The sequence below is a fragment of the Pholis gunnellus genome (genome assembly GCF_910591455.1).
Source record: "Pholis gunnellus genome assembly, chromosome: 9".
NCBI classification, from domain to species: domain Eukaryota; kingdom Metazoa; phylum Chordata; class Actinopteri; order Perciformes; family Pholidae; genus Pholis; species Pholis gunnellus.
In genome coordinates, this window is record NC_136535.1 from 8,189,530 (window position 1) to 8,209,784 (window position 20,255).

Sequence of the window (20,255 nt, forward strand, 5' to 3'; positions counted from 1 at the left end):
TGAGATAATGAAACATTGAGAAACATTTGCAGTGCAGTAAATGAAACTGAGATGTTGTAAAGTACACGGTATCCAGTTACTTAAAAAGCTTTGGATATTTCTTATGAAAGACGCGATTTGTGTTGTTGGTGAGAGGGGAATGGTACAAAAGGTTGAAATCCAGTTGCGATATTACTTCCGCAACAGATAAACAAATATGATACAATAATATGCAACTCTCTTAGGCTAGTGTTAAAACTTGTCAGAGCAATTTGTATCTGCTTTTTGCCAGCACTTCTAAGAACAGAATTGTCACTTTCTCATAGAGATGAATAATTAGCTCTGTTATAACCACCACTTAAATCATAAGTGGTCTGAGGTATGGAGCAGTCCGTGAAGAAGTTCGGGAAGGCCAAAGTGCACAGTGCGTTGTCCTCTATGGACCCAGAAGCGGCCTCAGAGGGACAGTAGACAGGAAGCTGGGTCAGACCCGTACGCAGGCTCTCGCCTACTTTCTTAGAGGGTCCTGAGCAGCTAGTCCAGGGCTCCGAGTAGAGGAGACCACCAACTAAATGCTGAGCATCGTAGGAAGAGGGATCCGGGCCTCCCATCTCCGGCTGCACCCGGACACTTTGATAAAGGTCCTGTTCGCTGACCATGTTGCTGTAATCAGGCCCCAAGAGCTCGAAGAACTCTGCGGCCTCGGGGTTGCCTCGCTCCAAGTCCTTCAGCGTCATCCCAGATGTGGAGCTGACTTTGGAGCAGTTGGCCGGCTCGGTGAAGAAAGAGGGGGGCAGATTGCGATGCCTCAGGGGTGGTTTCTTGGCTTTTTCCCCCCTTATATCCTTCACAGGGCTGAAGAGGGCTGCCAAGCTCTTGCTCTGTAAGCTGGCCTGGACCCCATCGCGTTTAGGCGGAGTTTTGCTCTGCATGGGCTGAGCCACGGGGGAACCCTGTCTTTTGACTGGGGGCTCTGCTGCGTTTCCTGGCGTGATCATGCCCGTGCACCTTTTGATCTGCTTCTGCAGGTACTTCCGGTGGTTGACTTTCCTCTTGGATTTCACCGGCTTGTCCAGAGCCAGCTTGATGTTGCTGGAGGCCGAGTCTATGAAGCTCAGCAAGTCCCTGGTGGTCTCTCTGTAGTCCTCGTCATTTTCCGCCTCACAGAGGAGACTCCCATCCAGACTCTTCTCCATGTCGTACTCCATCACAGAGCCAGGGAAGCAGAAATTCATGAACTGGGGGTTCATGATTGCAGTCTGAACAGCCATTCCTCTGCTGAGTCCAGCGGCTACACCTGTGGCATCCGCTGTGCTCCCAGAACCAAAAGTTTCTTCAGAGCATGTCTTTTTCTTTTTTTTACCCCCTTACAAACCCTCGGTCCTGATGCTGCTCATGAAGTTCCTGTAAACATTCCAGAGTAGAAGTGAAGGGCTCGGAGGGAAGCAAGGAGATCTTTCGGGGGGCTGGACTAATGATGTCAGAACATCAAAGAGGAGGGGCAAAGAGAGCGCAGGACTTAACTCTTTGCTTGTGCCTGACCACCTGCATCCAAGAGGGATTTGTCTGAAATTCCCTGCAGAGTTGAAGACAATAGCCTCCGTCAGAACTCTCCCCCTCTAGTTTAACTGTTTGTGTGTGCGCTGAACCAAAAAGGCTTGCAGAAAACTGGAGGATATCACTGTAACAGAGAAAAGAATGGTACTTTTGCTATAGAAGAAAATATAATTATATTAAAAAAAAAACTTATTTATAAGATTCCTGCTTGCCTTTAAACATTTTTTAACCTACTATCACGCCTACTTGTGTGTTTCCTGTCTGGATTACTAAGTAGAAGTTAACTTGTAATCTAATTACTGTTCATTTAGGCACTGAAACAAACCCAACTATCAAATGGAGGCTATATAGTGAGAAAGGCTTCTTTTCAGTGGGAAAATCTCTGTGCCCAAACAGATGCCACTGTTTGGGAGAATCTTCCCAACTGCTCGCTTGTGTCTTAATCTGCTCATGGCAAAAGTTGATTTCTAGTGCATTCCCAGGCCAGTGGGAATTTCTGCCCTGGCCTGACAACTATTATGGGCTGCCTTTGACATAAAGCCCTACAGGGTCTAAATAGCCTCTATTCTTCGCCCGGCAGTGAAAGGGAGCTTTGTGCCAGAGATTCATTAAATTGCACCTCACAGCCCCTTCGTAAAATGGGTCTCAATAATGAACAGTCGATTTAACTAGAAAAGCTGCCGGAGCTGTTAAATTAAAGGGGAATAAAGTGCAGTTCAGGATCAGTGTGCCAGAAGAAATGTTGACCCTAAGAAATCCTGGGTATGAAACTTCTGTTGTAAACAATAACTTATTTACAGGAAGTTTCTTGGCCAGCCGTGAATACAACGGAGGATGTGTCCAAGAGCCAGATTGTGATGTTGCCAGCACTCATCCCGATTTAAGTGGAATTCCAACCGAATTCTAAGTGTATGGACTGTCAGGCATAGTTTAACGACGCAGTAAAACTGTGTAACTTTCCGTCACACTCAGCACATATTTTCTATTTGTTTACCAGAAAAATGCACTCGTTTCAATCCGATCACATTAAAGCCTTCATGTATTATTCTCACTTCAAGTGAAGAGACGCTGCAGCTGAATTATTGAAAGACGATCCCTCCTCTCACAAAAGTGCACGTTGAGGTGAGGCAGTGACTCATTTAAGAGTCGGAGGGATGAAAAGAAAAGTCTGAAGCAGCGAGGGAGTGAGGCCGTTAAAAAATTCTTTCTTATGTTAATTCCTGGGGAGAAAGGGAGACAGTGAAAGTGATAGCACTGATCTAATTATCCGTGGCCCAGCACAAGTCTGCAGCTGAGACGGCAGTGGAGAAAAACTCAAATCTACGAGCAACAAATGGCTACAAGACAAATAATATCTTTCTGTTTGTACAGCTGGCCATGAAAGCGAGAAAACAAACTGGAGTTTGCATTTTCAGTTCATTTCATCTGGCATTATACTACAAGCATATATTTGTAAATTCTAAACTCTTAGTTCACCGCAGTGATGCCGCACCACAACGTCTCGTGAATTCAGTGGAGGAGAACTGAGCTTTTAACGCCTGGACAAAGTGATTCTGCCTCCCTCTCTTTGCTAGCAGCACAGTTTTTTGGCAAAGTGACATCATCACAGTCGTGGCAGCTATATCCCCCTCTTCTCCCCCCCCCCCGCCCCCAGTCAAGAGGCTTTGGCTTTTGTGCTGGTGGGTCATTCACATCACAGAGCCTGACGCACAGACCCCGGAAACAAGTTTCTATTGTTGCATAAAGGCTGCGAGGGCGAGAGGGGTTGGGCTGAGGCAGAGCAGTTAGAAAAAAAAATATATATATATACAAGAACCGAGAGCTTTTGACTTGTTTCCACTCTCGAGACGCTAAGTGTGAGGTTAATAGTTACGTTATTTTTTAAATTCCTATAACGGGCCAGCGTTTGTTTTAGCGCTAATCACAAGGGTCAAACTATAGATTGAATTTTCGAAAAGTCATTATGTTTGGAGCTTTGGGGGAATTTGAATTTGGAGCAAATCATTAGTAATCTGCTGAGCCGTTTCCCCTACAACCAAATTGTTAAGTACACAGATCCACATTGTTGAGATATTGTTAAACACTACCACCACGCCCTCTGGGCCTGAGAAATGTACTTATTCAGCAGCACCCTACTCCTCTGGAGCGGGGTGCTCGGTCCAACGTGATGTGACACACACGGGCTTAATCTCTTCCTACTAGTGTGTGGTCCCTGTCTGAGCAGGGACATACTCGGAGTTTGGGGTCGGGAGAATACTAATAACACCTTTGATTGATGGCCAGTGTCAGAGACTAAGAAAGGGCTGGCAAAATTAATGACCTCTCAAAGTCCTGAGAAAAAGTTTAAGGACGGCATTTAGCGGCGAGGACCCCGTCCTCCCCCACGTTTAGCTATGTGTCTTTCTACTGGGGTGTCTGAAATCCAGTCAAGCCTGTGACAAAATGTCCAGGCTTTGTGTCTCCCGGTAGAAAATCAACCCACATACCAGCGCAGGACATGTTCCCCCATCTGCCTCACAAAGTCATGTCATGTCAGGAACTTCTGCTTTAAAAGGAGGAGGGGAGGGGGGGGGGGGGGGGGAATAATTGGGCCAGAATAGTTTAAAAGGAAATTAAAAAGCAACACGACATGATTTCATTAGCAGTCAAAGTGTTTCAGTCTTAGTATTTTCATGACATTTGAGTCTTTGAGTTTGATTTTTTTTTTTAAATAGAAAAAAACCCGGCTTCATGGTGAACTACAAAAGGCTTCTTGGTCCCTGCCGGTTCCTGATTCACTCTTAACCTTCCATCAACCCTCCTCAACCTCTCTGGCACCCCAGGAGTTGTATTAATAATATTACTAGCAGGGGGGGAACAAACCCGGGTCTATGAGCTGCCCTGGTGCTGCAATTTAAAGCTATAATGGCAGCCAGTGAATGAATGCGTGCCAGGGGGAATCCCACAGGTTGGTCCACAGGGGAGAGGTCAGCAGGCGGAGCTGCAATAATCTCCCACCACTGACTTTATTGGCCTCCTCCGATTGGGTTTTTATTAAATCTCAGCCACATGCGATTGTTCCTGCTAGGTGGAAGTAACTTAAAAGCCCCGGCCGCTCTACAACATGACAAAGAGTTGGCTTGACAGAGTAACGGTACATCCTAATATGATCAAAAGACAATATCATCAGTAGCTTTTTAATCCGTTTCACCGGTAGACAGCATATTAAGTAAAGGTGGTGTACGACGTGAATAGAAAACTTAAAGAGTGAGGAAGGCACTGTGAACAATAACAAATCAAGTTTAATATTACACACTGTGCAGAGGATATTAAAAACATTTTTATTCGATTTTCTTTCCATTTGGTGCCAAACTTTTCTCCTGAGACTTCCGTAAGTGTTAAAAAAGCAAAAATCAGATTAAACACTTACTTTGAAAGAAGAACTACACCTGAGTAACAACAATGGCTAATCGACAAGACTGACAACAAGAATACGGGGTGTCAAGTTGTGTAACGATGAAACTGAAAGACAAAAATGAAATTAAAGATGGTAATAACTAAACATATCCCTGATTGTACCACTGAATGACAAAGTTTGGAGGCTTTAAATGAGTTTTTGGCAAGCGATAAAAGAACATAATTAGGATGATCCAGTCTTTTGATGACAATAATGTGATTAAACGTACTGACAAAGAAAGTGACAACTCCATCTCATTTATTGCTCATAATGGAGAGCCTCTCCAAGCCCTTGGAAAAGTATAGTTTGGCATAAAGAAATGGAGTGCGTCTCATTAGGTCAAAGAAAATTGAAGTCTCATACACTTAAGATTAAAAAAGAAAAACATTCTCACGTGATTAATGACATTAAGAGTTGTGTTGCAATTATTTAAATAAAAAGGCCATCATTCAATGTAAAGAAAAAGATTATCCACAACATTAATAAAAAAAAAAGGCATATACTTTGGCAGAATGATGCAGCGAGCACCTTGTGAAATGCCGTCACGTAAATTAAAGCTATAGGCAAACTGGGTCGGGTGGCATTGTGCTGCTTTTTAGGGACTAAGAGGTTTGAGGTGTCTTTTTAGCCAGCTTGATCCACTCTCGAAAGTACATCACCTCTAACGCCCGGGTTGCGCGGACTGAAGGTGGGTCAAGGTCATTGCTGTAGCGGAGGTCCAAGTGATGGGCTCCGTCGGGGATCACAAGGGAAACCAGGGAAGCTGTTATGTTGGAGGTCACTCCACCGGACGACCACGGGTCGAGTCCTCCGTTACTGAAATGCGACAGCAGAGGCGGCGATCAGACACTCGTGTGCCGCATATACGGGGGTTCGTTTAGGGTATTTACATGGAGCATCATTGGTGACTTTTTGTAGAATTGTTTGGACAAAAGTATGAAGTGGATAGAGTAAAATCCCTCATTATTCTTTTAGCTATGCCAACTTCACAAGGAGTAAATATAAGATAGTAAGTTTACTTAAAAATCACCTTTTAACACCAGAACTTCCCAATTCAAAATAAGGCTTTAACACAGATTGAAGTGGAATAAAAAGCACAATGAAATTTGTGACACAAAATAATAAAACACTTTAATTGTAACTGACTAAACCACCGCTGCTACAAACGTGAGTCCACGTAGGTTGTGTGTCAGTCTCTGTCAACCTCCCATGTGGGCTGCTCTCTTTTAATATTCGGGATACGTTATGACAATTTATTTGAGCTGTTTTGAAAACTGAGTGCCAGATCATTTCATAAGCTTGACAAAAGCTGCTAATTGGTATTCAACCGCATAAGACCCACCTTGGTGTTTGTGATTGAGCCACACTTTGACATACTTCTGTCTACCTCCTGTGGGTACTCTGCATTTGTCTGCAATAGAAGCCCGCCAACAGCAGCACTTTAAATGTCTCTCACTGCACTAGACAAACCCAGAAAACCTTCTGCCTAACCCTGGCATTTTTTTTTTCACAAGCCACGCTTACCTGAAGATGATGTTGCTGTGCGAGGCGATGTCCTTCCCCCCGTAGACCGTGCCTGCCCAGTCGGCTCGCGGCCTGACACCGAACATGGCGTTGCACTCGTCAGAGAAGGCCTTGAAGTTCCACTCCTCCGGTTCAAACATGTCCTGGACGCCGTCCGTGCACATGGGCATCACCATCTCTGTGCAGGCCTGGGGGAAGGGAATGAGGGATTGAACACGTATTCATCGTGACAGGTGAAGCTGCTCACTGACACATGCGGGCTGCGATTTATTTTGCATGACAAGACTGATCCCCGAGCTCTGCGTCACGGCACCTGGTAAAACCAGCCGAGGAGGCCGAGGCTGCCGGTCGCCGTCTGAGATGTGTTGAGGCAGGAGGAGCTTCCGGTGTAGTTGTAGTAGACCTTTGCCGCTTGGGAGACGCCGTGCAGCAGCTGGTAGTCCGACACAGCCGGATCGAAAGCCAGATACTTGCACACCACCTTGAAAAAAAATATAACGCATGAACAAGCAAAACATTTAAAAAATAATGTGTGTGATTACATTAAAGTTAAGGCGAGCTGCTGATAGCTTCATTCACTTCCTTTTTAGATAGAATTAAAGAGAAAAATACAAATATCTAATGATTTTATATCCGAGTTGTTTACAAGACCGGAGCTTTCTTGTGGCCCATAAAGTGTTTTTCCACATAAAAAGTGGTGGCGCCTAATTTGCATGTGAAATTCCCTGGAATGAACTTGAATTTATCGCTGTAATCTTGGCACGGGGAGGAAAAAGTGCACATTTACTTATAGCCAATGATCTAAATGTTGCTCTCCTAAATACTATTTTGTCTGACCACGGTTGATTTCCTTAGAATTAATAGCGTGGATGATAAATATTTGAGTTTCAGCCTCTGTTTAATTTCACTGTGTGTTGTTATGGTTGCAGCAGCAGAGTTGGCTGCGGCTGTTGTTCTGCACTCTTTGTGAGGCAGACAAACTGGGCTTTCTTGTCCTGAGGCTGGAGGGGAGCTGCGCTAGTGTGGAGTCTGTTACTAAGGCTTTTGTCTGCGGGCTGGGGAGGAGTTGGTGGTCGATGGATGAGGAGGGCCACAGACATGTCCAACCAAAGATTTATACCGTGAAAAAAAAAAAGAAAAAAAAAAAAAACACTGCAATTGCTCCAAAGCATCTTCTTCTTACTTTTCAGATAGGATTAGGCTTATACATTCATCTCTGCCAACAGATTTCCCTCCTCTAAGCCCTCAATACCCCGTTCTCACACTCACTCAGATAATCACATTAGCTTTGTCATTAAAAAAGCTCCTCTTTGCACCCACTGCCTAAACCGCTTAAACCACCCATAGGGGTCGCATACATTAAAGGCAAGGAGCCAAAAAACTCATAATGGCCATTTAGTGTTTATTTCCACTGACGTGACGCTCCTGGAACTGTTCAGAGTCTTAACGATAAACAAATAAGCAGACAAAAAAAAAAAATGTATCGCACTGGTAAAAGTGTTGGTGCGAGTCTGCTGTAAGGGGCGCTGGGAGGGGTGTTGAAGCACCGAACAGAGAGTCCGGGGTCAATAGCAGAGCTTGGTTTATGCACGTGACATGTCAGGGTGACTGGTGGAATACACTGCATCCAAGTCAATCAGCCGCAGCCAAAACAGCCACCATACTGTCCTACAAGCTCTTTTACATGAAAACCAAGGACGTTTTGTAATGTGGAGAGTTTAAAAAAAATTGCCTCATTACATGATTTTCTTTTTTTTGTGTGACAATTTTGGCAAGTTACACCGTTATTTTTTCCTCATCAAGTGTCTAGTGAAGTATTTGTTACAGTCTCATTCAATGGAGAGGGGTGAACCTTTGTTTTAAATGGCCTTCATGTGCTGCTCTGGGCAAATGTCCTCTTGCTGTGGTGCCATGCGAGCGTCCCGAGAGGAACACCTCAGAGATCTGACGGAGTGTGCAAATGAAAGGACCATTGGTACGAGAGAAAGAAAAGAACGGTGGCTTACTTGTAGCTGCTCATCTAAAGAATACTTAAAATCCAAAAGAAACGAGATCCTTATGAATATTAATGAAGTTAATTGACAGCTGTTGTCAACAAAAGCTTGGAAGACCACAACAAACACTTGTAACACAATCGGCTAAATAACACACTCACTTCAATCAAGGACAGGCTGTCAAGCGCTTAACCGAAGGCCAACACAACTTAAAGTTGCAATAAAGTGAAGACCTTTGGCAGTAAGTACATTTAAAGTTGAACTGGAGTTTAGAATGTTATTGGGATCCGTTTTTTTTTTTTTATCCACAAGTTCTCTTTTAAATCTTATATTACTCGTGGATCTGTGTACCTGGATCGGCCAGCGAGGAAGCGGCTGCAGAAAATTGGCTTCGTAGGGGTAGTCCACCATAGCCAGGTTCACCCAAGTCTCCTGAAGCCAGTTCTTGAAGCCGACAGCGTCGTTCTCGTTTTTCAGAGGGGCGCATAGACTGAATTCTTCTGACAGCCACTGAAGACCAGACGCTTGTCAGAAGAGAGCAAAAAAATGATTAAATGTCACGCCTGCATTTATGTCTACTGCCGGGTACCAAACTTTGACGATGACGTTGTCGTTTTAACCAAGATAAAAACAAGGTTGTTTTTTCTAGTATTTAACGAGCACAACTCCCATATCAGAACCTCGTGATACATTTAGCTGCAAAATGCATATAAAAGAACCATTATCTTATCGTTGTGCTCAAAGTTAAGTAGCAAATACTCATTTAATAAATGCACAGAAGACGTCGGTTTGTACGGTTCGTATTGTAACCAACCGAAACATCTCTATGGTGACTGACGCGAAAAACGTGAACGGCCCTATAAGAGCCAGTGTTTTGTTTGTCCGTTCTGGGCTGCTGTAGAAACATGGCGGGCGGTTCAAGGTGATATACACAGAAAACATGCTTATTACATTCCATGTCTGCCAATAGATTACTGTTCCTTTAAGAGGCGCAAACCTTCTGCTCTTTATGAATCTGTCACCAAAATTAATTCCTCATACTTTAACCGTCAAAGTTAAATCAAACAGTTAATTTCTTCTCATGCTAAAGTCTCTGATTGGTTGCCCAAATATCACATCTTCTTTCTCATTATCTTTTACAACTGTTGCAGTCGTCAGAATCTCAAGGTTTTGGGACAGATGCTACCAGGAAACAGCCAACAAACACACAAGTTTACAACCATCATCCATCTATTTGAAGCTTCTGGGTCACAGTGATGGGCTACAAAAGTACCATCACCCAGATGTTTTCCCTGTTTAATTCTATTATTTATTATTATGACAAACACCAGGCGATGACAGTACTACTTGTTTTACTTTTACTGTTATGTGATGGTACTCGTTTTAATAATATTGCTGTGAAATCTCAATGCAGCCTCTGAGTGCCCTGGCTCCAGTAGGTGCTTGGCCTATGAGTGGAGTGATATTTTACGCACACAAACAGATTACATCCCTATTACACATCACTTAAAGCATGTGGATTAATTATTCTTGGTACCACTTTCTAATAAGACAGCCTATATGAAGAATTTATAAGGTACAACTTTTGGGTTGCCAGGTTGTGGTCCTCCATCGTCCTCCAACATGACACTGTCTTTGTCTTTGTAGCTCATTGGAATTCATCAGAAAGTTAAGGTTATTTATTTCATTCTTAATGAATTTAATGGCTAACTGTTAAGTTGGAGGGGGATTTTCTCTGACCTGGCAACATGAAGGTTGTTGGTATTAAAAGCTTATACCTGTTCTATAAAGCATTAGTACATGATTTAATAACAATAAACCAAGCTATTAATTACAGCTTATAAAGCCTGTATTATAAAGGGCGCCTTATTAGAAAGTGGTATCTCACTTTTTATTGGTGTACTATTTAATGTTGTGATAGTAATAAAAAGTACCACACAATGCAATGAATCTTATTCCTACAGTTTAGGATTGTGAAAATGGAAAATGTACCAGGGGATCCTGTGGACAAACTCTCTTATTCTGATCTGAGCTGAATACTAAAGGACTGAGGTAGTCTGAGTTATGCAGGTTGTAAATTTTATGGATCCACACATAACAATCTGTTCTCTGTGCTGTGGAGAGGCTCTAGACTTTATATCCACTTTATATAACAAGTTTTAGTAACAGCTGTCTGGTTTCAGGCTTTAGCCGACAATGAATCAAACCCACAAATGTAGACGATGGACAAACGTGCAGAAACTCTTAAAATCAAGGAGGCTTTCCTCATATATAAGATAAAACGTGGTTCATTCATCATTCTGAATAATTAAAATGAGTCAGATTCCCTACAATATGACACAGAGGCTAAATCAACCCATCTTGATTGTAAAACTTACCAGTGGAGGACACATTGTTAATGGCCTTCCAAGACTTTCTGATGTTTGCGTCACAGTTATTCCCGCTCCTAGCGAAGTCCTGTGTGACTATTTTGTAGAAGTCTCCACACGGCACCAGACCGGTGAACTGCCATATTGGCGCAGACGCTGCCAGAGCTCTGAAACACCATAAGAAGCAAAAACATTTTTACTGCTCAAAATTACACAAGCTGCACATCTTTGGGGGTTAATCCAACCTAAAGGCCCCCAGACCCTGAAGACTGATGTCTTACCCAACAACTATGTTGGGGTATTTCATCCTGAACCAGGCGGCGAGCATCCCTCCATAGGAACCTCCGACGGCGATGACAGGGCTGTGCTGAGCTCCGGGTAAAGTGCTCTTCAGGTTCTGAACCAGCACCGCAAAATCTGCCAGAGCTTGCTCCGAGGTCAGGTAGTTCAGGTGCTTGCTGTCCTGCAAGCGGGTGACCAAAGAAGACATTCAAAACAATATATATATATATAAACGTACAAATATTCTTATTGAAAAAACATGTAATCATCCAGATTTAATCAAATTTGAATCAGACTTAGATGTACTCCAAGTGTCACACTTCACTTACACTGTAAGAGTCTTGTCCAAATGGCAGAGACTCTCCATAGTAACGATGTTCTGCAAAAACCAGCATGGCGCCCAACTCCTCCGCAATCTCCCACATGAAGCCCTACGGAGGAAACAATGACAGGCGCTGAATTAAGAGCGGGGGGATTATGCGCAGTGTAAATACAAAAAAGGTCACAGGCGGGATATTCACAGTGTTGTTGCAGAACCAGGTGATGTCGCCTTCGTTGCCAGTGTAGAACAGAACGGGTCCTCCGGGCTGCTGCCAGTGTTTGTCGGCAACGAGGTATCTCTGTTTGAAGGTGCCGTCCTCTAGGAAACCGAAATGATCGATCTGTGACACATAAAAACGTGAAATTGGTGCATAATCTTAGATGCACTCTACGCAAGCTGATCACAAACATTAACGTGTTTATAACGTAAAAGTCAAAATGTTAATGTCTCTTGTGCATCGGTCAGACTTGTTGACAGAAAACCCAACGTGGCAATCATTTACTGATGTTAAAGTGTACACATAGCGTTTTAGAGGATGCAGTCCAGCATGCATTAACTACTCTGAGTTGGGATCTGTGGACACATGGCCCTGTGCCAACTTGTGAAATGACAGTCCCGAGGTTGGATTCTGGAGTAATTAGCCCCAATTTGTATTAAAATATGTCGGAGCCAGTTTAAGGGATGCCGCATTAGTTCCACTTTAGATGAGCCACGAGATGTCCTTTCATCCAAACTCAGGGATTCCGGGGTATCTTTCCCTTTCAACTTATTTTCCTGTATTCTTTATGAAACAAAAGCAGAGCGAAACCAACAACTTCACAGAGACGACGGCCCCATGAGTTCCGTCGAGTTGTCCAACCCCCTTGAAACAGCACCAACACTTAACACAAAATGTTTTTTTGTTTAGTTTTCACCCCCCCCCCCACCCCCCCATTCCCCCCTCCTCCCTCCTCGCTCACTTCCCTCCTCAGTGGACACAAAGGAGGCAGCAATTTTATGAGCCAGTGACACCAAAAAGATTCTGGGGCCTCAATGTGTTCATTCAAGCCTCGACTCCTTAGCGCTTGGCAATGCTTTTAAGTGTGAGGGGACCATGAGACAGTTAAAAGGAAAAGTTCGGCAGTTTGGCAGCTAAGTCGCTCTCAGTAGTGCTGGTCATCCAAAGTGTAACGTAAGAATTTTAAGTGTAAGAAACAGTTAAGTTGTTGCATTTCCATTGAAAAGATTTAAAAAAAAACATGTTTTCATTTTGTCTTATTAGTTATTTTTTACTCCTACCAGAGTTTTTAAAATGGTACAGGTCTGATTTTTGGGAGAGAAACGCTTAAATTATTGAAAGACAAATTCTGTTGCAGCGCAAACAGAAATATTCCTTTGAACTATGATAACTAACTAAATGCCAGACTACAGTGGTTGAATACATGAAGCCCCCCCACTCAGTATGCACATCACAAAACCCACCAGACAGGTTTCATAACAGATCCACACCCTGATGAGTAGTGCCACCATGTGGTTACTGCAGCCAGCACTTTGCTCCAATTAAAATTCAATTCACATACTGGACATCAACTGGACCAGAACTTTTGACTATTCAACAGGGGGGAAAAAAGCCTGCCTGTCGTGTTACAGTCTCGCAAATGAAGACATGAGGGAAAGCTCCAGCTCCAGTAAACTACAACAGTTAATTGGGAGGATGCTAAAAGGACACTTCCATTCATTGTCTGGAGGCAAAATGCAGTCGGGAGGATTTCCTCTTCTAGATCACTTGGTGCTCCCCTCACAGCAGCTCGTCCCACAGAGAGTGTAGAGGCAGCATGATTGATGACTCTTTTTGTAACAAAAAAAAAAAAAACGCAAAAAAAAACAGCAGACTTGCTACTGAAAAGTGGATTACAGGGATTTGATTTGGTTTACTTGTCGAGATGAAGCATGTAATGTGTTGTTGATTGGCCAAAGAAAGCACATCAGACAAAGACAAAGGACGACAGAAGGGAGGAAATGGTCTTTATCTTCTTGTCAGCGTGTCTGATTGGACAGGATGTGGTGGGCTGGACCAGGTGTGGAGCTTTGTCCCCTTCTCCAAATAGTGTCTTGTGCATACACATCATCAGCAGTTTGTTAATATTATACTTAGGACTGCAGCTAACGGCAGTTTTCATTTTCGATTAATCAGTCGATTCTTTTTTGGGGGGATTTATCGACTAACCGTCCGGTCGATAAAACATCAGGAAAGAGTTTCCACTATTTTTCTAGAGCCCCAGGTGACTGAATCAAAATCTATGTACTTCCTTATGGGCTGGATTGTCTTTTCAGTATCTACGCAAAAGGTAAACACAGCCAGATCACAGACTGTCTCTAAATGTGAGTTGAGTTTACCGTTCACAGCATCCCTGGTTGCAGGAACAGGAGAGTCATGTAGACTCAGTCTTGTGACTGTGTGTGTGTGAGTCAGGTTCACAAGTCACTGAACGACACGCTGCGTTACGCACCGCTGCATGAACTCAACATGCAATCTGATTCTCCATGAAGTATAACAGCAAATAGGAAATGCAAAGGCTTGAATGAAGATCTCTGAGGCAAAGTGTTTCACACTCACTGGGCCCCGGAGAGCCTTTTAGGCAGGAAGCCAGCAGGGATAGTTACAGTTCTGCTGGCAGGAACAGAACCAATTGTGATGGTTTTCCCTTCACTACAGGAAACCCGAGGGAAACACCTATTGTCTGCAGACTGAACACACGAACGAACTTATACAGAGTAAGTGCATTGAAAGTTTAGAAAGAGCAAGTGATGCAGATATTAGCCAACAGCAAACGATGCTTTCAATGCTCTTGGTTTTGTAAAGATCATATTGACAGTAAAACACCAGTCTGATCATAATTACTGTATTCATTTATTGTAAGGGACCAGATATGGGGGTTCTATTTACTCATTTGAATGATTTCTTATAGGGTGCAGAGCAAACATGTAAAAGTGAAGTGAAACAGAAAGAAGTAAAGGAGGAAGTAACCTGAATAAATACATACTTTTCATAAAACAAATGAGTTTAAAATAAACTACAGAGATGAACGTCAAACTCACCTTCTGGTCAAAATAAAGCGTTTCATAGCTGATGGGGGGCTCGGTGGAGTAAGATGAGCCTCCGAGCCTGGTGAACAGTTGTGGTGACTTGTGGGCGATCACGTGTAAACAGCCGAGACAGAGCGCCAGGAGGCAGGTAGCTGCAGCTCTGTCCGATACCTGCGTCCCGACTCCAGCCCTCATTGCTGCTACTGTCAAACACGGCTCACAGCAGACTGGTCTTCAGCACATGATAGTGAGGTCGCGTGATCCCCGGCAAGAGGAGACCTGTCCCTCAAAAGAAAGGAAGTGAAACTCGTCTGTCAGCAAATCCAGCGAGGTGTGTTCAGACAGCTTGTGACCTATATTTAGCGACACGGTGGGCGGGGGGGCACAGGAACAGGAGGCTTCAGAGTTCAACGTCTTCCCAACAGTTTGAACCACTTGAATTTCACTGTAGCCGGCTAGCAGTCAGTTAGCAGAGCGAGCAGTTAGCAGATGGTTCCAACTGTAAATCTCGCAAGGGTTGATGGGAGTTTAAAGTTCTATGTGTGCACGTGTTTTATGCTAAGCCTTTAAACGGTATACAAGTGCTAAGCAGAGATAAAATGGAAATTGATGCTGCGCACTAACGGTGCCTTGTTGCATTTGCTTTGTGGGTAAAAATCCCTTTTGTGTTGGGGCTTTTATTTTGAAAGTACCTACCGGAACTGTTAAAACAAGTGTCAAGTAAGCAACTAAACTAGTTGGTTTATTTACTTACCAGTTAGCAGGTTAAACAACCGATTTAACATGATTTGTAATACTATATATATATTGCGTGTATGATAAATGTTTATTAAAATGTCTTTCCTCTGCGGTACATGTTTGGTGGAGCTGACCTGTGTATTTATTTAAATCACTGCCCTTTGTGAAGAACTGTAATATTAAATGTATCAAGTTAGCGTAAATGCAAGTGTGTACAGTCTACCTAGCTATATGTTGATGGTAGATGTTGATGGGTGTATTTAAAATCACGAGTGTTTGCTGCCCTCTAGTGGTGGAAGGACAGTTTTTAGGAATTATTTAGTACATAAAAGAAAAGAAGCACAACAGCCCAATAGTGTTTTCCTTTGTATTTCCCATATTGTGTTGACAAGAAGATGCAAGGGATTAACAATAAGTCACTGCTGTTAAACCTAAGGTAAAAGGCAAAACAAAATGCTCGCCGGTTGTACAAAGGGATTACAGAAAATAAAAAGTATAAAAGCAAAGTGCCAAGAAGTACTACAAGTCTGTACAACAACATGTTACAATACAAATAATAAGTGTGCAGTATATGGCATTGTGCAATACAGTACATTACAGTTATTGCAAATATATGAAAGATAAAGTTAGACACTACAAATTATGGCAAACCATGCTGGACAATCAAGAAATTTCACAATAAAAGCATATGAAGTACAACAAGTCATATATACGAAACTACATGAACATACCCCTTCGAACAAATAAGAAGTGATACAAATTCATGGCTAGGCAGCAACAACAAAGGCAGAAATATTCACGTCTATGGATAAAAATAACCGCTGACAGTCAAATAAAAGTTAATTGATTAAACTGTTAATTTTCTACTGATGACTGACGATATCTGAGGCCTTCCCAACTGCTTCATACTATATCAACCGACTAATTGCAAGCACTGCAAGTATGCAAAAAAAGAATAATAATGGCGTCACAGAATACTGTTTCAATGTAGTATTTATATGTGTGTTTGAGTTTATGTTATCTGACACAAAAACATATTTTAGCAGCAAGTAAAAATCTTCTATTGGGAACAAATACTTCACAGTTTGTAATGACGGGAGCAAATAACTACACAGAAATGAGATTATGAAAGCTAATAAAGTCGTATGCAATGCTCAGAGCAACAGACTTAGTCGGAATAACTGATTGTGCAACCGATGTTAGGGTCAATTTGCAAAACTTTTTTTCGCAACTTGATCAGACTTGGTAATCTGAAAAATGTACTGTATGTAAACATTAAGTTACCATTTACTGATAACCTCCGGTGATCATGACACTTGTTGTCAGCTATGCGGAATCTGTAACAAAATACCTGGTAGAACTTTTTACTCACGTAACACTGCTGGTGAATACTGATGTTGGATGAAAATGGATCCTAAAGCCCAAACAGGAAAGTTCTGCCATTTCACTATGAAGAGGACAAAATGGAGCCCTACTCTGATTCCTGGACGCATCGGGCAGACACACTTTACGTCCCGTTGCATTGAGGACAGAGCTCTCAATACTGGCAACATCTAAAATGCTTGTTCCTGGAAGGCCAAACTAAAGTCGACTAACTCCCTTGTACGGTTTCAAAAAGGCATGGGACTAGAAATGACGGGACTAAGAGGTGGCTTTATGCCATCTTAGAGGGACCGCGGCATCGAGGCTCGACCATCTGCCCTCTACAGTCAATGGCTACCGAGTTTAAATGGCCAGAAGTGTGAGCTCTCCCTAATTGAGGTTGCAGCAGGTCAAGTAACTGATGGCTTTACCCTCACCGGGCATCGGGGCAGTGTCATTGTTATCCAGCTTGTTCTGCTTGGCCTCGCGAATGAGTTCGCAGGCCAAGTCGAGGAAAAGTTTCTCGACATTGTCGGACTCTTTGGCCGAGGTCTCCAGATACAGCATGCTCTGAGCCTCGGCGAAGTCTTCCGCCCTCTGCCGGAGAACCTCTCGCTTCTCTGACAGATCTATTTTATTACCTGAAAAGAAACATGACATTCATCCGTCAATACACAAAATCAAGTAAGAGTCAGCAAGCTGGTTGTCTTTCTTATCAGTGGTGGGTGTGGATGAGTGTGTGGGATGGATAAAGGTTAAATCACATGCATGTTAACAAGACTGGCTTAGTCTTTTGCAAATCTATTCAGAAAACTGCTCACATTTTACGTGGGCTCCGAAAACCAGGCCAGTTCGCAGGCAAATATAGCGCACACTATTATTCACAGTGTTCTCACAATGAACAATGAGCCTGATGATAAAAAAAAAGAGGTCCATCGGTTATTAAAGTCAAGCTTCTTACCGACTAATATAGTCACCACCTGGTTGTTGGCATACTGCTCAATCTCCCTCAGCCACTCTGGAAGGCACCTGAAGGAGTCCTCACAGGTAATGTCATAGGTGAGAATGAGGGCGTTGGCACTACGGTAATAACTCTGAGTAATGGAGCGAAACCTCTCCTGTCCAGCTGTGTCCCATATCTGCAGCTGGAAAACACAACACTGGAAATGAGCAACTTCTCATCCAACTTATTACAAAACATAAAAGGCATCTGATTATATATATATATATATATATATATATATATATATTATAAATATATATATATATATATATATATATAACTTTTTCATTTTATTTGTGTGTACCTTGACCTTCTCCCCTTTGATTTCCACGGTTTTAATCATGAAATCTACTCCGATGGTAGCCCCTTGTCCAGGTGGGAAAAGGCCCTGAAAACAAAAGCAGAAATATAAAGACTGATACTCTAATACTCTGTAATTCAATAACTTCAAAACACAGAAGCTCAGACTGATACAAACCTGAGTGAAGCGCCGGACAAGGCATGTCTTCCCAACTCCAGCGTTTCCAATCAGAACTATTTTGAACAGGTAGTCATAATCTTCCATGCTCATGCTAAACTGTGAAAAATAAAAAAGGAACAAAGTAAATGCATTAACATTCAGTCAACACCAAACTGTTGTGAAACTGGTGGAAAGGCCAGCATGCTCAGGGGATCACAGCTGACATCTCACCTAAATAATGTGTGTTAAATATGCCTTGGGTCATATCCACAGAATGTCAATTTCAATACAGATCTAGCCCATTTAGCACAAATACACCGACAGCACCGGCAACTGTATGATACAAAGAAATGTCCATTTTCTAATTAAATCAATAGTCTCTGTTCATCAAGTCTCACACACACAACATGTGTATTCATGTTTTGGTCACACGAAATAGGCCGACATGTTTTATTTAATTGTATTTTACAATCGATGCTCCATCACGAAAGACTCGAACACTGAGCTGACTCTGAAAACAGTATATAGTTACAAAAACAAAATGTTCCTATTTCCTACTTCCCTGCTGTCTTCCTCCCATTTTAACAGCATGTGATGTGTGCACATTGTAGTTCTGCTTAGCGCAGTTTTTTGGGGGGCCGTGCACCACTTTGGGTGGATAATGGAGCCACGGAGGCTCGAGACACCGTTTGAGCGAATCATCCGCATTACGGAGCACAAATGTTGAGCTAATGGATCTCCGTGTCTCCTGTCGTCAACACGCAACACGGCGCCGTTTAAAATGCATGTAAACCGGGACAATTATATACATGTTTAGAATGCTCTGCAGTAGCGTTACATTGGCTACGGTACCCGCACGGAGGGTCGGGCCTATGCGTGCGTGGAAACTAAATGTGTCGTTGTTAAAAGGAAAAAATTAAAGAATCCCAGAAATCAAGCTGTTGCTTGCAAGACGACGTGATGCATTACATGCCAACCTGGATACAATAAACCATATTTTAGGGTTTCGTTAAACTGATACCGCTTTTGCACATAGATCGCTCCCTGTGTCGCATTTCCTCCTTCGTCGTTTCACCTCGTTTTGTAAAACAAAGTAACATTGTAGCATTTTGCACGCACTCGAGCTCAGCTGACGTTACACTTGTTCCTAATAATGCTTCATGTTCAGTCTGAGCTGATAGCCATTAGGGCGAAGCTAGCAACAAGCAGCCATACCGTGTGACTCTAGCCGTTTTTGGCACTAGTCTGCAGATGCAGGAGAGAAGAATCCAAAGTGAGCCCTGAGAATGGAGTCTGGAAAGAGTTTTCACTTACCAAAAAACACGGGGAGATCCCCGGACTTATCACTACTTGGTATGCATAGGTCACCACATCAAACAGGCAAAGCCGCTGCTGGGCAGGGCATCGTTCCTCTGGCTGTGTATCCTCAGCAGCTCAGCAGCGGTCTGTGTGAGGAGGAGGAGGAGGAGGAGGGCTGCACTCAATGATGTCATCAGCTCGCATGCAAAGTAACTCAGTACATCTACTCTATTACTGCACGTCAGCGCTATTCTGTGGATCTGTAGCTTAAGTATCCATGCGCTGTTAAATCTCATGCTTTTACTCCACTGCATCTCATAGAGAAAACACTATTTTATTATGTAACGTTTTGTCAGCTGTGGATAAACTCTGCAGGGTGCTCCGGCTCATAACTTGTTATAGGACTTGTCAGCTAGACCACAAAGATACAAAGATACACACGTTAAACACACACAGACACGATGCAACGCTTTTATAAAATGGGGATTATTCAAGTAGTGCACTCTGGTTTCCGGTGTTTTGCAGCTTTTGTACGTTATCGTGAATGTTAGGACAGCCTGCTGGTAATACTAGTGTTGGTACGGCTACAGTAACGTTACTGTTAACTGTTACTAGCTAAGCTAACTAACGTTTACAACATAAGCTAGCGTTAGTAACGTTAGTGGTCCAGTCAGCTGCTCGTTTCATGTAAATATCCATCTTAACGCATGTGGGTAAGAGTATTATGTGGGTGTATTTTATAAGACAATCCAATCACAGTAATGTTATCGAAAAGTAATCCCCTCATTGCTAAATGTAAAGTCTTCTGGCGTTGGTTGCTAGGAAACAGAACAGGCGGAACTGAAGCGGCTCTCGTTTGTTGTG

General features: G+C 42.9%; 3 protein-coding genes across 3 annotated transcripts; all 3 read right to left on the reverse strand.

Moving 5' to 3' along the window:
* Window positions 1-299: 299 nt before the first annotated feature.
* Window positions 300-1,530, reverse strand: fam181b (family with sequence similarity 181 member B; the record flags this gene model as incomplete). Its single annotated transcript, XM_079166655.1, is given in 5 exon segments — window positions 300-1,334; window positions 1,336-1,338; window positions 1,342-1,424; window positions 1,427-1,497; window positions 1,499-1,530. Coding segments are annotated over 5 exon segments (1,224 nt in total).
* Window positions 1,531-4,799: 3,269 nt separating this feature from the next.
* prcp (prolylcarboxypeptidase (angiotensinase C)) lies at window positions 4,800-14,878 on the reverse strand. The gene is made up of 9 exons (XM_079166750.1): window positions 14,542-14,878; window positions 11,663-11,803; window positions 11,471-11,572; window positions 11,141-11,322; window positions 10,869-11,026; window positions 8,842-9,014; window positions 6,810-6,977; window positions 6,497-6,684; window positions 4,800-5,788 (listed from the first exon to the last, which is right to left on the reverse strand). The coding sequence occupies exons 1-9, from the start codon at window positions 14,722-14,724 to the stop codon at window positions 5,575-5,577; spliced, it is 1,509 nt and encodes a 502-aa protein (XP_079022876.1). The 5' UTR covers window positions 14,725-14,878; the 3' UTR covers window positions 4,800-5,574.
* Window positions 14,879-15,637: 759 nt separating this feature from the next.
* rab30 (RAB30, member RAS oncogene family) lies at window positions 15,638-19,535 on the reverse strand. The gene is made up of 5 exons (XM_079166508.1): window positions 19,407-19,535; window positions 18,111-18,209; window positions 17,937-18,020; window positions 17,591-17,774; window positions 15,638-17,270 (listed from the first exon to the last, which is right to left on the reverse strand). Exons 2-5 carry the CDS (start codon window positions 18,201-18,203, stop codon window positions 17,020-17,022), a joined length of 612 nt encoding a protein of 203 aa, XP_079022634.1. The 5' UTR covers window positions 18,204-18,209; window positions 19,407-19,535; the 3' UTR covers window positions 15,638-17,019.
* Between the last annotated feature and the right edge of the window lie 720 nt (window positions 19,536-20,255).

Bases quoted from the DNA above. Each gene is read 5' to 3' on its own strand.
- prcp (XM_079166750.1), bottom strand. From the start codon at position 14,724: ATGAGGGCTGGAGTCGGGACGCAGGTATCGGACAGAGCTGCAGCTACC. The intron at 11,804-14,541 runs GTGAGTTTGACG...TATGTGTCACAG, and splicing joins CGCTTTATTTTGACCAGAAG to ATCGATCATTTCGGTTTCCT. The intron at 11,323-11,470 runs GTAAGTGAAGTG...ACCCGCTTGCAG, and splicing joins TTGGACAAGACTCTTACAGT to GACAGCAAGCACCTGAACTA.
- rab30 (XM_079166508.1), bottom strand. From the start codon at position 18,203: ATGAGCATGGAAGATTATGACTACCTGTTCAAAATAGTTCTGATTGGA. The intron at 18,021-18,110 runs GTTTGTATCAGT...TTTTGTTTTCAG, and splicing joins TTGTCCGGCGCTTCACTCAG to GGCCTTTTCCCACCTGGACA. The intron at 17,271-17,590 runs GTAAGAAGCTTG...GTTTCTTTTCAG, and splicing joins GGTGGTGACTATATTAGTCG to GTAATAAAATAGATCTGTCA.